The 17,408-nt window shown below is 35.9% G+C and overlaps 1 protein-coding gene across 4 annotated transcripts in view; it reads left to right on the forward strand.

Annotated features, from left to right (window-relative positions):
- Window positions 1-17,408, forward strand: part of SNCA (synuclein alpha) — a 146,727-nt gene that overhangs the window by 5,428 nt on the left and 123,891 nt on the right. For all 4 annotated transcript variants that reach the window (XM_005904452.3, XM_005904453.3, XM_014481021.2 and 1 more), the window contains exons 3-4: window positions 4,186-4,227; window positions 10,879-11,021. In XM_005904452.3, coding sequence (XP_005904514.1) covers window positions 4,186-4,227; window positions 10,879-11,021 — 185 coding nt within the window. The remainder of the gene's footprint in view (window positions 1-4,185; window positions 4,228-10,878; window positions 11,022-17,408) is intronic.

Consider the following 17,408-nt stretch of genomic DNA (forward strand, 5'->3'; position numbering starts at 1 on the left):
TCATAGAAGTTTTTAATTTAAGTGAATTCTCACTTATTAATGATTTAATGGGATGTGTCTTTGGTGGTATAGCTTAACAGTCATTGCCATACTTGAGATTATGTAGATGTTCTTCAATGTGATCTCCTAGAAGTTTTATAGTTTCACATTTTACACTTAAGGCTATGATTCATTTTGGATTATTTGCTTGCGAAGGGTATAAAGTTGAAATTATTTTTTTTCATGTAGATGTCCAGTTGTTCTAACACCATTTGTTTAGACTATCTTTGTTCCATTTTATTGCCTTTTTTCCTTTGTCAAAAATCAGTTGATTACATTTATGTTTGTGTATTTCTGGGCTCTCTTTTCTAGTCCCTTGATCTATTTGTTTATTCTTTCACCAATATCACATTGTGTTGATTATGACAGCTCTGTAAGAAGTCTTGAAATTTGGTAGTGTCAGTCCTCTAACTTTGTTCTTCTTCAATACCATTTTGGCTACTTTTGATCTTTGCCTCTCCACATAAACTTTAGAATCAGTTTGTTAACATCCACAAAATAACTGGGGTTTTGCTTGAGATTGTTGTTGCTCAGTCGCTAAGTCGTGTCCAACTCTGTGACTCTATAGACCATGGCACAACAGGCTCCTCTGTCCTCCACTATCTCCCGAAATTTGCTCAAATTCATGTCCATTGAGTTGGTGGTTCTCTCTCTCTCTATATATATATGTGTGTGTGTGTGTGTATACATACATGAACATGGAATTGTAAAATCAAGTTGGGAAGAGCTAACATGGCAATGGCACCCCACTCCAGTACTCTTGCCTGGAAAATCCCATGGACAGAGGAGCCTGGTAGGCTGCAGTCTATGGGGTCGCAAAGAGTTGGACACGACTGAGCGACTTCACTTTCTCTTTTCACTTTCATGCATTGGAGAAGGAAATGGCAATCCACTCTAGTGTTCTTGCCTGGAAAGTCCCAGGGATGGGGGAGCCTGGTGAGCTGCTGTCTGTGGGGTCGCACAGAGTCGGACACGACTGAAGTGACTTAGCAGCAGCAGCAACATGTTGTTAATATTCTGTCTTCTATCCATGAATGTGGAATCTCTCTCCATTTATGTAGTTCTTTGATTTTGTTATCAAAGCTTCATAATTTTTCCCATATAGATCTTGTATATTGCATTAAATTTATGCCCAGGTATTTTATTTATTTTTTATGCTAATGTAAATGATACTGTGTTTTTAATTTCAAATTCTGCTCCATTCATTACTGGTATATAGGAAGGTGATTGACTTTTTAACCTTGCATCCTGCAATCTTTCTATAATAACTTATTAGCACCAGAATATTTTTTATTCATTCTTGACAGTTTTGTTTCATCTTTCCCAGATATCTTTTATTTCCTCGTCTTATTGCAATAGCTAGGGCTTCCTGTAAGATGTTGAAGGAATGGTGAAAGGGGATATTATTGCCTTGTTCCTGGTAATAAAGTTACTAGTGTCTCACAATGAAATATGATGTTAGCTGTAGACTTTTTGGTAGATATTTTCTATCAGGTTGAGAAACTTCTCTATTTCTAGTTTACTGGGAGGGTTTTTTATCACAAGTGAGAATCCCAGGGATAGGGGAGCCTGGTTGGCTGCCGTCTATGGGGTCGCACAGAGTCGGACACGACTGAAGCGACTTAGCAGCAGCAGCAGGTGTTCGGTTTTGCAAATGCTCTTTCTGCATCTATTAATATGATCATGACATTTGTCTTTTTGGTCCTGCTGATGTGAAGAATTACTTAATTGACTTTCAAACATTGAACCAGCCTTACATACCTATGATAAATGCCACCTGATTGTGATGTATAATTCTCTTCATGCATTGTTGTGTTTGATTCATTAACATTTCATTGAGAATTTTTGTTAGTGTACTTTTATATGTAGGAGCCATGGTTATTATTGTCAAATAAACGCTGCTTGGTGGCTCCAATGGTAAAGAACCTGTGCCACGCAGGAGGCCTGGGTTCGATCCCTGGGTCGGAAAGATCCCCTGGAGAAGGGAATGGCAACCCACTCCAGTATTCTTGCCTGGAGAATCCCATGGACAGAGTAGCTTGGTGGGCTACCGTCCACGGGGTTGCAAAGAGTCTGACAGGACTGAACGATTAACTCATGCACACAAACTCTGCAACAGAATAATTTCTTTGTCCATTTATTTTCTTTCTATAATTTTATCCTTCATTATAAGAACTATTATCAATAACTAGCTTGAAAGATTAGAAGTAACTAGGGAAAATTTTCCTGTTTCACTTATGGCTGAACAAGTTTAGCACATGGTTTTCTTAAGCCTCATGAGAGAGTAGCTTTTAATGCTAATTGATGAACCACCATAAGGATCAGTATTATTTTTATGTTTTTTTCTCCTTTTGTGATATCTTTGTATACAAATTTTCAATCAACCTACTTCAGTTTAATGGACCAAAAATTTCTCAATCAAATGGTTTATAAATTATAAGTTGAGAGTGAAATTCAAAAGCAAAAAAAAATGTAGTTCTATGCTAAGTATTGTAACAGTAAAGGAAAGAAAATGACCTTCAAAACTCTTCCAGTGAAATTCTGCTCAATAAGTAGCAGTGGTCTGGACTGTAGATTGATATCAAACTCCCAAGTCACAATTTGCTTCACCTCCAACATACTGAGATAGTCAACATGACATGCACAACAGCATAATTGAGTCCTTGGCAGTGCCCAGGCGTTATTTCTGATCTCCACTCTGCAGCTTTGTGAAGTCATAACAGAGAAGAAGGGAATGGATGTGGGCTACATCAGCTTAGGGATGCCATCAGATCTAGGATCCCTTCAGCTGTTATCTGTTATGAGATCTAATTATCTATAAGGTCTATCTGTCTATCACATTACTGGTGACATACCACTTGGCACGTATTTTGTAGCTTTATCTTTTCATTACAGATTACTTATCAATTAAAAGTTAATCATCAGTAACATATACTACTAAACAATTATGACAGCCAAAAAAAGGTGATTGGTTTGATACAAAGCAACCTCATTAAGTCTTTCTTGTATATTTGGTTCAGGATACATTCCATGATTTAGCCAAAGATTAAATTATCAGGTATAACTGAGGCAGAGAGAATAGACTACAGGCCAACTGTTAAAATATATTTTTACTAGTTGTTTTTAAAAATAAGGGGTTGAAGGGGTGGCAGGTAGTGTATGATAAATATTCATTTCCCAGTTTTTTGGTCCTAATTTCCTTACATTCTTCTCTGTCTGATAGAATTACTTTATTTAGCTTACAGGGTAGTTTTCAAATGAATTTTCTTTTTGTTGTTATTTTCTCCAAGATCATTATAAAGCTGTATGAATTACACTAAAAATCCAATATTAGAGAGCTGATGAATAAAATTATTCACAAACTTAATTTTAGCAATACATATTCATAAACTCTTTGTGTAAAGGTTTGGTAATGGTCAAGATTTGGGGAAAATTCCTATCTTACCCCTTCTTGAAGCTAGCATTAGTCATACTTCAGTGATCAAATACAGTATTCCTTCTGAAGGCTTGCCTGGTTTCATAGAAACAATATGGGCTTAGGGTCACAGAGCCCTTAATTTGAACATGCTTATAGCTGGTGACTTCAGACAAATCATTTAACTTTAATTTGTAATTGCTTCATGTGGAATAAAATGGGCATGATTTGAAATGGGGGGTTATCACAAACATTAAATGAGATGAAAAATGCCTTTTTCATAATAGATGTTCAACAACTATGAATTCCTTCTCTCCTTCCCCCATCCATTTGTGTTCCATGGGTTAAGGAATCTTTCTCTGTATTGCATTTTAGTAGAGCTTCTGCAGTTTTGAATCCAAAATCACCTTCCCAGCCAGACCCTGTGTTTTCTCACCTTTTCTTTTTAACTTTCTGTAAGTTGATATGTGAAGTGGGACACAAGGGGTTGAAAAGCTGTTACTGTGTGCTAAAATCTTAATTGGAGAGTATCCTGTTAGCTTTGCTTTGTTGTATTTGTTGTAATGGTTACTGACTTTTTTTGTTTAAAATTTTTTGCTCCCTGAGGATATCTTTACATATGGGTTTTTGAAGAGTGAGATATTGTTTTTCCATTAGATGTATTTAAAAGTAGCTCATTAGCAGTAAAGGTGACTTTGAAGCTTATGGTTTGAATTTGTTTGTTTTTGTAGGATCCAAAACCAAGGAAGGGGTAGTTCATGGTGTGACAACAGGTAAGCTTTGTGGAACTTATATTCAAGGATGATATTGAAAATATCTAGTAAGCAGGATAGCCCAGCACGTATCGTTCAGAATGTAAATATAAATAACCACTCTGCCCATAGAGGAGCATTCTAGAAAACATCAGCTTTGTTTAATCTTGATTCTTTATTAAATATTAAATATTTTAAGTATGTTAAGTATTTGTTATAAATAAGTAAAAGTGTTTGTAATTGTCAAGAATGATGACTGAATTGACTAGTTTCATTGTTTAACTTATAGTAGTATAACATTTGAGTATTCTGGTCAACTTAATGTTCTGGCAAATGATAGTGGAATATCATAAAAGGACTGCCATTTTTAAAGAGTTGAATGAAAATTTTCTATAGAGTACAATGAAATATTCTGACACTAAAATATACAAATTATAATACTTCCTTGATTCAGAAGACATTTTAGGAAATACCCTTGGGATGATCAGTGAATTATTTATTGTATTTATCTCTGTTTGGCCTAATTTCACCCAAATTTTGAAATTAGGTCTGTAACAAGATTACAATAAGTGAATAGCAAAAATGATGAAAATTATGGTGGTGATGATGAGGAAGAGCAGGAGGATAATGATAGAAATAGAAAAATCACAATTTAGCAACTTTAATATATGGACTTGCTGTGATTGAGTTTTATGTTTTATGTACTCCAAGCTTTCTGACAGGCATGATAAAATAAGATATAATCATACAATCAGATATAAAATATAACTCATATGATGAGAAAACAGTAAATATGGCAGGGCCTCAGCAAAATAACATGCTTCTATTGCTAAGTTATAAAATAGATTTTGAGAAAATCAAATGGGAATATTAATACAATGTTTTGGTTAAGGCCACAAACACTGAAGCCGGAAGTCTTTAGTCCAAATTTCTGCTTACCCCTTACTAGCTGTGTGACTATTCTGCAAGATTCATTACCTTTCTGTGATTCAGTTTCCTCATCTATAAAATAATTCAGTGAATGAGAATATATATAAATACCTAGAATACTAAAGGCAAATGGTATGTATTACCTAGGTTTTACTATCATTTTGTAGTGAAATCTACCTTGAGCTACATTTTGGTAGCTAGTGGAGAAAGATATTTATATGACTTTTATATATACCTTTATACATACTATATAGTCCATGGAATTCTCCAGGCCACAATACTGGAGTGGGTGGCTTTTCCCTTCTCTGGGGATCTTCCCAACCTAGGGATCAAAGCCAGGTCTCCCGCACTGCAGGCCGATTCTTTACCAGCTGAGCCACAAGGGAAATCCAAGAATACTGGAGTGGGTAGCCTATCCCTTCTCCAGCAGATCTTCCTGCCCCAGGAATCAAACCAGAGTATTCTACATTGCAGGCAGATTCTTTACCAACTGAGCTCTCAGGGAAGCCCTTTTATACATACTTTTGACTAAAAAAGTTAGAGTATAAAATCAAAACAGGGAGTTCTGTGGTGGCCTTGTGGTGAGGATTATGGGTTTTCACTGCCGTGTCCTGGGTTCAACCCCTGTTCAGGGAACTAAGATCCCGTAAGCCACATAGTGCAGCTGAAAGTAAATAAATAAAAAACAACCCTTTGAAACTAATTCTTCTAGAAGCTAAGTTAAAGTGCGCAACATACATTTGCTCTGTTGGATTCAGTATATATAAACTGCCCTGTAGGGACCTTCTATAAATGGCATGTTATAAAGTATGACTTTTGTAAAAACTAGTTATCAGACAGTTGTAGACTATGCTATATGAAGATAATCTACTTGGATTAACAGCTTTTCATTGTAATAACTGAAGGAGAATCCATATGGATGAAAAAGAGGATAAGCATATTGCAAAGTTTAGAGCCTGTGGTAAAAATTAGAGAATAAACTAATACTACCATCCAATGGAGGCTATGCAGATGGGCTGCAAGGATAACTATTGACAAAGTCAGAATTTTCGAGTTTTTTTTAGAATGATAGAATGTAAACATGAGTTTTTGAGGTGTTTGTGTGCATGCATGCATACACACTTGGCCTGGTACAAGTGACTGAAGTTTTGTACTATAAGACAATATTTTGCAAATTGTTTCTGAAAAACAGTAGCCTGCCAGCTAATGTTTCCATGGTTTTAAAGTGTTTGGAAACTTTGCATATCCTGTCTTCCTTTTAGCATATTAAAGAAACTGAGCTGTTCTATAGTAAATAAATTTACATAGTTTAGTTTAACCCAGGATTTCCAAAACTCATTTGACTTTCTTTCAATAGTTGAAAAAAGTGAAAGTCATTCAGTAGTGTCCCACTCTTGTGATCCCCATGGACTACACAGCCCATGGAATTCTCCAGGGCTGAATACTGGAGTGGGTAGCTGTTTCCTTCTCCAGGGGCTCTTCCCAACCCAGGGATCAAACCCAGGTCTCCCGCATTGCAGGCGGATTCTTTACCAGCTGAGCCACAAGGGAAGCCTTTTCGATAGTTACTAGAGTTCAATTCAGTGAGTGTTCCCCAGAACACTATGGAAAATCCTTCTAAGCAGGGAGACCATGATGATTTTGGTATGGGCAGTATTTACACCATTGCACCAGTGACGTAAAATGTATTTACATCATTGCACCAAAGACTTCCCTGGTGGCTCAGATGGTAAAGAATCTGCCTGCAATATGGGAGACCTGGGTTCGATCCCTGGGTTGGAAAGCTCCCCTGGAAGAGGGCATGGCAACCCACTCCAGTATTCTTGCCTGGAGAATCCCCATGGACAGAAAAGCCTGTCCCTGCAGGTTGCAAAGAGGCAGACATGACTGAAGTGACTTAGCACAGCACCAGTCAATCACCCTGGCAGTAGTAAAATATCAAAAATGTAGTTATAAGTAATCTGGCCATGAAAATTGCAGTAGGATAAACCAGTTGCAATAAGGGCCATCCCTCTCTCATATCAGATAAATTAATTTGTTGAGTAAAGTTATTTCATGTAAAATTCTAAATTCATATTATAAGGGAAAATAGATGTTTAAGGTAATAACCTCAGTAGTTAATCAGAGAGAGAATTGGTTGCTTTTTATATATGACCTAAAATGTTTATCATGGTACATAATAAATACTAAATAATTGTTATTAATTTTGTTATTACTTTTAAAGCAGGGAATTGAGAAACTGTTATAAAGTGCATAACATTATCAGCTAATGTTAAAAGAAAAATTTCCACAAGATTCATTTCATTAACTATTTTGTAGAAATACAGACTTCAGTAAACTTAGGCTGGGCGTTTTCTACCTACAACATCCAGGGAAAATTAATCCTCCCAGTTAGATAATCTGAAGATAAAATCCAGAAAACTCTACGTTAATCCCTGGCTTTTTGATCTCAGGACATTATTATTTCACTTGTCAGTACATCACATTATAGGAAAATATGAGAGTGCACTTAATCTGGGCTTATTGAATGACATGCCTTTGAAGGTATTAAAAAAAATGATTTGATATAAGCTGACTCATTCTCATTTTTTCCCTCATTAAAGTATGATATAAAGAAATTCCTATTGTTGGAGATCTTCTGCAGGCTTTGATTCTTACACACAGAAATTTGTTATACAATAATGAACACAGTTAATTTTCAACATGTTACATTTTAAATTTCCCTGTTAAACTGCTTTAAAATATACATTTCTTGTCTTCATATCTGTAATTTGTATACTAATTCAAAACTAGATCTTAATTTTGTAATTTTTTTTAATGTTATAGGTTAGATTTACTGTTTATTCTAAAAGTTGGTGCCACATTTCCTTTGTGGAATTTTATTGTTAATTAGAGTCAACAATTGTTGAAATTAATGTATAAATTAGACATATACACAAAATTTCTTTTAATGTACTCAAAATTATTTAATGAGTATTACAATGAAATAATATAAGGACAATATGATCTCTGATTTTGATCAACTCAAAATATACTAGTGGAGGTGGATAGACATACTGGGAAATCAATAATTATGGTGCAAATAAAAAGTTCAGTAGTAAAGATATACTTAAAATTTTATGAGCACACAGGAGGAGGAGGAAGGACAGTTGTTGGGAAAAGAGGTTATTAACATGGAATTTAACTTTTGAGGTGGGTTTTAACAAAGGGGTTTAAGGTCAGTAAATTATCTGCTAGGTAAATCAGTTCCTACAGAAATCTTAAAATGTGTCTATCAGGGACTTCCCTTGTGGTACAGTGGTCAAAATTAAATGCTTCCAATGCAGGGACCTGGGTTCGACCCCTGGTTGGGAAAGATCCCACATGCTGCATGGCACAGCCAAAAAATAAAAATAAATTAAGAAAGTAAAAGGTTCACCACTGCTACATGTAAATTCTGCCATTTTGTAATGTAAATAATTTACTTATTCTTACAGTGGTAAAATCTAATAAATTATAATAAACTACAAAGTGCATTTTACTGTGCAGTTTATGTGCATTAAAAAAGTATGTATATAAATCTAGAATTATAAAAATAAAGTTTCATGGCTGGCAGAAGAAAAATTATGAATCTCTAAAAAGATCAAAATTTATTTTTGTCTTTGAGATTTTATAACAAGAAATGTTCGTTTTCAAGTAAAATTTTCTACTTGTGTTCTTAGAAAAGAAAAAAAAAGAGAACTTGAAGCCCATAATTCACTATTTTTAAAGCATCAACATTCTGGAAATGTTTAAAAACATGAGATTTCCAGTACAGTTTTTCACTGGCGTTTAAATTGAACTTTGCATTGAGTATAGCCATGACTAGTTGGTAAGCATCCACCACATCCCCAGAAGTAGCAAAAGGCAAATAGCAAGCAATACCTGCTGTGAACTCTTGGTGCTTTTAGACTCTTGGGGCCACTTTCATTTCCCCCTATTGTCTACACTAAGGAGTGAGACTCGTTTTCCTTTTTTCCTTATGTACCTCCTCAACTTCCATGACCCTACATACCCAATTGTGTTCAAAACCCAATTGTTCTGACCACACTATTACTGTTTAGTCGTGTCAGAGTCTGCAGTGCTTTGAATAGTAGCCCATCAGGCTCCACTGTCCATGGGATTCTCCAAGCAAGAATACTGGAATGGGTTGTCATTTCCTTCTCCAGGGGAATCTTCCTGACCCAGGGACTGGCCCCTCCCAACTGGTGAAATGAAATCTGTACAATAATCAGGTGACTAGCACATAACACTTAACAGCTCACATAGTACAACTCATTGAATTCCTCAGAAAAGAAGACAAACATTACATATAGATAAGAATGCAAGACCCAGGCTTTATGAGTGTAAGTGTTATAAGGTTTTAGTTCAGTTTAGTTGCTCAGCTGTGTCTGATTGTTTGCGACCCCATAGACTGCAGTATGCCAGGCTTCCCTGTGCATCACCAACTCCCGGAGCTTGCTCAAACTCATGTCAATTGAGTTGGTGATGCCATCCAACCATTCTCATCCTCTGTCATCCCCTTCTCCTGCCTTTGATCTTTCCCCAGCATCAGGGTCTTTTCCAATGAGTCAGTTCTTTGCATCAGATGGCCAAATTATTGGAGCTTCAGCATCAGTCCTTCCAATGAATATTCATGACTGATTTCCTTCAGGATTGACTGGTTTGATCTCCTTGCTGTCCAAGGGACTCTCAAGAGTCTTCTCCAATACCATAGTTCAAAAACATGAATTCTTTATAGTCCACCTCTCACATCCATACATGACTGGAAAAAGGTTTGGGTGGGGAGTTGTCTTGTTTCCCTTGACCTTGAAATTGTTAAAAGTGTAGAACCTCATCTTTTACTCCTTTTTCATAAAACTCTTAATTAATTGAAACAAACTTTTATTTTATTGAAGCTTTGTTTATTTGATATTTGTATGGAGTTAATATAGAAAGATTAATTCAACAGTTATATATAGTCTTGGATAATTTTTTATATGAGATCAAATCTCTTTCTAAATCTAATCCCAAACTATTTATACCATCATCTTAAAATTTAACTTATTTTTAAAATCCTACTGAATCTCCATATTTTATTTTTAATGAAAAGAAATTAAGTGTGCTCAACAAACCATTTCATTTCATACTTTAAGTCTAGCTCTTTTGTTCCCATTAAAACGATTGAAAATAAATCTTAACACTAAAACTCATTCTGTTTCAACTATCTGTTGTTTCATAAAAGGATCAGCATAGTCATCCCTCACTCTATTGTTTTATTTCTGATGGTACCATGTGAGAGCATGTATGTGTTCTGTGACTCAGAAGGTGTGATGAAAAAAACATGCTGAGTGAGATCAAAGACTTGGCATTGAAATTGCAATAAAGAAATATTTCGTGCTGAGTTTGATACAACTACACCTGCAAGCCTTGCTTTCTGTAAACTTTCTTTCATAAAATGTAAATCAGAGCGAAATTGCTTATAGCCCTAAATTTGTGATCATTAGGCTTGAAACACCTTTAAATATCTGCATGATTGCATAGACTGTCTTGGCAAAGAATCTGTTGTTTGGCTAAGCCACGCTCACTTAGCAATCTCAGTAACTTTTTCTTCTCCTGACTCACCAGTTATCTATGTGTGTGAATATAGGTCTTTGGAAGTTGATAGTTAGTGGAAGTGAAATTATTCCTAGTGGCTGCTGGCCCACCATCCCTTAATCTGTCATTGTTTTTGATTCATCCCAGTGGCTGAGAAGACCAAAGAGCAAGTGACAAACGTTGGCGAGGCAGTGGTGACAGGGGTGACTGCAGTAGCACAGAAGACAGTAGAAGGAGCAGGGAGCATTGCAGCTGCCACTGGCTTTGGCAAAAAGGATCATATGGGCAAGGTAGGACTGTGTACATCTTGTTACATTTCTAAGCTTGTGGATCACCATGAATTTTTAGCAAGGCACAGAGGCAAGAATAAGATGCTTACTTGCGGGAGAGCTGACTGAGCTTCCCTTGTTAAAAAAAAAGTACTACCTTTATATGTATTCTTTTTGGAGATATTCACCCAGATAAATGCTGTGGAAATTGCACAATAATTGTGATTTTTTTTTTCTGGAAAAAAAAAAGTTAATGAAATGAACAGTGTAACAAATGTCTAAAAGAACCGTGACATTTCAGAAAGAATGGGTGCTTTTATGTTGGCTGTGAATCTTGGAATTTTTCTTTGTTGGAGTATAGCAAATGCTTTGTGCCCAATCTCTAAATGTTCAAAATGAAAATCTTTTACTTAATGTCTTTATAGTGACATCATCTCTTATTAAATGGCATATTTGTGTATTATATAACAATTCATTGCCAAATATATGTTTGTGGAAACTGAAGGGCTTAAACTACAATCATGGTTTTGGGGTGATTTTAAAATTCTCAGAATTTTCACTTTTCCTTTCTTGACAAATATGAGATTCTAGGAAAATTGTTCAAGAGTTAGGACTTTGATTTTAAACAAATAAGCAACAGAAAATGAGGTATCAACTGGAAGATGAACATTTTACAAAATTCATGACCATAAGCAGATGCTTTTTTTTTTTAATTGAAGTATAGTTGATTTATAATGTTGTGCCAATCTCTGCTGTACAACAAAGTGACTCAGTTATGGTCATATACATATTCTTTTTTATATATTTTTCCATTATGGTTTATTCCAGGTGATTGGATATAGTTCCCTGTACCACAGTAGGTGGTTATTGTTATCCATTCTAAATGTAATGGCTTGCATCTACCAACTTCCAACTCCCAGTCCATCTTTCTCTCTCCTCTCCATCTTGGCCACCACAAGTCTGATCCTATGTCTGAGAGTCTATTTCTGTTTTGCAGATAGGTTCATTCGCATCATACTTTAGATTTCACATATAAATGGTATCATGTGTTTATTTTGCTCTTTCTGACTTCGCTTAGTATGATAATCTCTGGTTGCGTCCATGTTGCTTCAAATGCCATTATTTTGTTCTTTCTTATGGCTGAGTAGTACTCCATTGTACATATGTCACATCTTTATCTGTTCATCTGTCAATGGACATTTAGGTTGTTTTCAAGTTTTGGCTATTGTGAAAAGTGCTGTTACGAACATAGGGGTAATGGATTCTTTTGAATTATAGTTTTGTCTGGGTATATGCCCAGAACTGGGATTGCTGGATCATATGGTGATTCTATTTTTAGTTATCTGAGGAACCATCATCCTGTTTTCCATAGTGGCTTCCCAACTTATATTGCCACCAGTAGTGTAGGAGAGTTCCCTTTTCTCCACACCCTCTCCAGCATTTATTGTTTATAGACATTTTAACAATGACCATTCTGACAGATGTGAGGTGGTACCTCATTGTAGTTTTGATTTGCATTTCTCTAATAATTAGCTATGCTGAACATCTTTTCATGTGCCTCCTAGCCATCTGTATGTCTTCTTTGGAGAAATGTCTATTATGGTATTCTCATTTTTTTGATTGAGTTGTTTGCTTTCTTGTTGTTGTTGAGTTGTATGAGCTGTTTGTATATTTTAGATATTAAGCTCTTGCCTGTCACATCATTAGCAGCAGAATGATTTTTGGTTTTTCCCTGCCGCAAAGGCTTCATGGCTATTCTTTGAATCCATAAAGTGTATCCTTGCCTTGACTCTTCCCACTGTCTAGAAAGCTCTTCTCCAGTGTATAAGTAACCCTGACTCACTCCCTTATCTCCTCAGGTCTTTGCTAAATAACACCTTCTCAGTGAAGCCTACCCTGATATATTTAAAATTGGAACCATTCTCCTTACCTCTGGTTCCTAATTTTTCTACTCTTTTTAAATTTTTGGCCAAAGCATTTATCACCTTTAAAAATAATAACTGGCTTAATTATTTTTATGAATATTGTTTATTTTATTTCTTCCCTTCTGAAATGTAAGCACTATGCGGACAGAAGATATTAGTTTGTTCACTGATATTTCACAGGTGTCTAGAAAACTAAGCAATATTTATTACATTAAGACATAGAACAAGGAAATAAGTGATATGCAGAGTGACTTTTATTTCTGTCTTTAATAAATATGTGTGTACTACAGCAACCATGGATATTCAACCATCCAAAAGTTATCATCAAAATGTTTTGGAATAGATATCCTGAAATGTGTAAGAAAGTATTTATTTGCTGACAAACTTCCCTGAATTGCTTCCACACCTTGTAATCCTATATAGCAGGCCTACATGAATTGGTCATTAAAACAGTGATAAAAAGGAAGGACTGAAAATATGTGACATATTGAGATTTTGTTATATGTAGTTATTACCTTGGTCTGCGACAATTGATTCTACTCATGGAAAATCTGAACTGGCCTTCCAGTGAAGTTCTTCATCTAATACTTAAATATGTGGTTGATGATAGTATTCCTTTGTGCAGAATCTGCTCTTCAAATAATCTTATTGCTCACGCTAATAATTATACTATTTCTGATTTCCATCTAAAATTATAATTCTATGTGTTGCTTTGTTCCATTTTCAAAACTAGGAAGGACAGAGGCAACTAACATGTTTTGTTTCCCAGATCCTTGCCAACAAAATAGAAACTGTGGATCCTCTTCCCAGAAAAATGTACATACACACCCCAAAGGGCTTAATGGGATCATGGAAACCCATCAACAGATAGAGCTCGTGATTTAGACCAATTTCCTGACTGTACAGATGAGGAAGTTTACAGAGGGGAAGTACTCAGTCCAAGGTCACATAGCCAATTGTAATAGACTGGATTCCAGTAGTGCTTTTCCATCTGCTGTTGTCACATCCCCAACCCCTTCCTCAAAATTTACCTTCCTTTTGAGTTTTCATAAATAGAATTATGGACAAGTAGACTTAACTGGAAAAATTATTTGCCTCAGAATATTAAGAAACCAGGAAAGCTTGTACTGTCCTCCTCTCACCCCCATTTAATGTGTACAATGTAAATTGCAAATAAGGCATGAAAATGTTTAATTTCTTACAAAATTAGGCTTCGTACACTTCTAAAAATATTGCTCTTTATTTTAATGTTTTAAAGCAGAAGTCTAAATAATGTGACAAAGTTAACCATTTGGAGATATTTCTCTTATGGGTACTTGTTGTGTCTTACAAATGTCCAAAAATGAAAATGAAGTCATAAACCTAAAAGTTACAGCATAGTTGTAGCAAAAAAAAAAAAAAAGAAAAAAGAAAAATTGGGATTTTAAATGGCTGATTTTCATCCCTATGCTGTCACCAACAGGCTGAATGACATTTTGAAGATCTCCTAAGACTCTTATATAATGAGGGATCTATAATAGAAAATTTTAAAATGCCAATTTAGCAGTAGAATTCTGTTTCTGTAATAACTAATGAAAGATGCTAATGAACTTTCATTTTGGCCACATCTATGGGATGCTAAAAATTCTAGAGTTTAAACAAAATCATTGAATTTGTTCATTATGAAATGTGAAGTAATTTCACCCTTCAGACTCTGATCAGAGTGATTCTGGTGAATGGAAATAAAGCAATTTGTTGTAGCTTTAACCACTTGTTAATGACCTCATTTTGACACACATTATTCGTTGAAGAAATAATACTTGTTCACTGTGTGCCATAAATTTTGCTAGATATTGAGGTTAAAATTATGAGAAAACCATACACTGTTTTTTCCTCATTGTGCTTATAGTCTAGTGACAAAGATCAGTAATAATCACCTAATTACCCATAATAAGTGTATAGTTATAAACTGTGATAAATGCAATGGTGTGCCTAATGCCAAGAATATCTATCTGAATGCTTGACCCAGTTACTGTGGGTTAGGAGTAAGGCCAGATGCGCCCTTGGGGAAGTGATGTCTGAACTGAGATCCAAAAAATGACTAGCAGTTATCAGAAGTGAGAGTTAAAGGAAAAGCATTCCAGGCTAAAGCATCAGCATGAGAAAGTCTAATGTGTAGGAGGGGACCATGGCAAATCAAAGGACAGCTGGAGCCGGGGAAGATAAGGATGTAGCCCACATCTCAGCTAGCCATGGTAAAAATATTGGTCTTTATTCTAAAAATAAAGGGACCTATTCAAGTATTGGAAGCACTTAATCTGGATTTCAGGTTATAGGTTTGCATGTTGAAAAGATATCTCTGCCTGTAGAGTGGGAAACAGATTAAAGAAGGGAAATAGTGAAAATCAGAACCAGTTAGTGGACTACCGTGGAAAGAGGAGATGGAAAGAGGAGATGGAAAGAGGAGATGATTGTGAATACCAAGGTGTTGGTGAGGGAAAAAGAAAGAAATGGTTTAATTCAAAGACTACACAGGAAGTAATATCAAAGCGATTCAGAGATATATTTCACAAGGCTTGGTGGAAGAGGAATGTGACCAGCAGAGCTACTGGGCGTTGCTTGTTGAAGTGGGTTAACAGCTGCGCCATTGTCTTGGTGGTTGATGCCTCCCTTGAATGTCATGATTACTGCAAAGTGACTGGCTGCACTAGCGCTCAGTCCTCATGCACTTTGAGGGTACTTGGCCCATCATTCCCTGACTGATGAAGGGACAAATCTTCCTCCCTCCCTCCCTCCTTTCTCCTTTCTTTCTTATTTCCATTTTGTTTGTTTTTCTAAACCAACAGTTCTAGTAGCTCATTTTTATTTTTCTCTATTTTCTAAATTTATGCCTTTGAGAATATTTATTCTGGTGTACTCGTCTCCTTTTGATGTTAACAGAGATGTATGATTACAGATACCTAAGTGTTTTTGTGAATTTGACAATATGAATGAAGCCACCCTTGGTAATGATTTCTATGATACTAGATTAAAGGACAAATCAGCTATCATGAATTTTAAGAATTTTTAAAATCAGATATTATTAGCTCCTTTAATACATCAGCATAATCCATCTACTGATCTATATTTTTACCTGTGTACAACCAAGAGGTTGCGAGCCATACAATTCATTACTTGAGGCTCATTCACTTGATTGGCATAGTAATAATAGTCTAAATATGCATTGGCAGAAGTATTCAACTTTTAAGTTCAAACAGCGATGTTATACAAGTAAAATTTGTAAGTTCTATTGAGAACAGATGATCCTCTTGTACCAAGAATATTATAAAAGAAAGGCACTTGAATGTTATTATGTAGTGCATGTAGGTTTACAATATACAGCCATTCACTGCAGCGTTTGCTCCATTCCATTCGCTCAATAGTGCTCTGCATGTGTTTTTTCTCAAGTAAATCCTTGATGAACAAATAAACATCTCTTTAATATTATCTGGAATGCCCTAAAAGAGTTGGATCCTCAGTGTCCTTGAAGTTTATATTTTTGTAATTTTCTGCCCATGTAGAAATTGAAAATTCTGAATAAACTAATTAAGGCCACTGCTTGACAAGTAGTACGGCTTGTTATTCAGTCGCTTAGTCATGTCCAACTCTTTGTGATCCCATGGACTGCAGCACACCAGGCTTCCCTGTCCTTCACTATCTTCTGGAGTTTGCTCAGACTTACGTCCATTGAGTCAATGATGCCATCCAACCATCTCATCCTCTGTTGTCCCCTTCTCCTTCTGCCCTCAATCTCTCCCAGCATCAAGGCCTTTTCCAACGAGTTGGTTCTTCTCATTTGGTGGCCAAAGTATTGGAGCTTCAGCTTCAGGATCAGTCCTTCCAATGAATATTTAGGGTTAGTTTCCTTTAGGATTGACTGGTTTAATCTCCTTGCAGTCCAGGGGATTCTCAAGAGTCTTCCCCAGCACCACAATTTGGAAGTGTCAGTTCTTTGGTGCTCAGCCTTCTTTATGGCCAGGTCTCACATCCATACATGATTACTGGAAAAACCATAGCTTTGATGATATGGATATTTGTTGGCAACGTGATGTTTCTGCTTTTTAATATGTGGTCTAGGTTTGTCATAGCTTTTCTTCCAAAGAGCAAGCGTTAATTTCATGGCTGCAGTCATTGTCTGCAGTGATTTTGGAGCCCAGAAAATTAAGTCTGTCACTGTTTCCATTTTTTCCTCATCTATTTACCATGAAATGATGGGACCAGATGCCGTGATCTTCTTTTTTTGAATGTTGAGTCTTAAGCCAGCTTTTCTACTCTCCTCTTTCACCTTCATTAAGAGGCTCTTTAGTTCCTCTTGGCTTTCTGCCATTAGTACAGCAGTCAACTTCATTATCACATCCCATTTAGGCACTGACCTATGTACATGGAGATGAATAGATTTTGTGCAAGAAATAAACTTGAAATTTTTATAATCTCAGATACTTGAAATATTGAAATATTCAGGTTT

The sequence above is a fragment of the Bos mutus genome, chromosome 6, assembly GCF_027580195.1.
Source record: "Bos mutus isolate GX-2022 chromosome 6, NWIPB_WYAK_1.1, whole genome shotgun sequence".
Lineage (NCBI taxonomy): Eukaryota > Metazoa > Chordata > Mammalia > Artiodactyla > Bovidae > Bos > Bos mutus.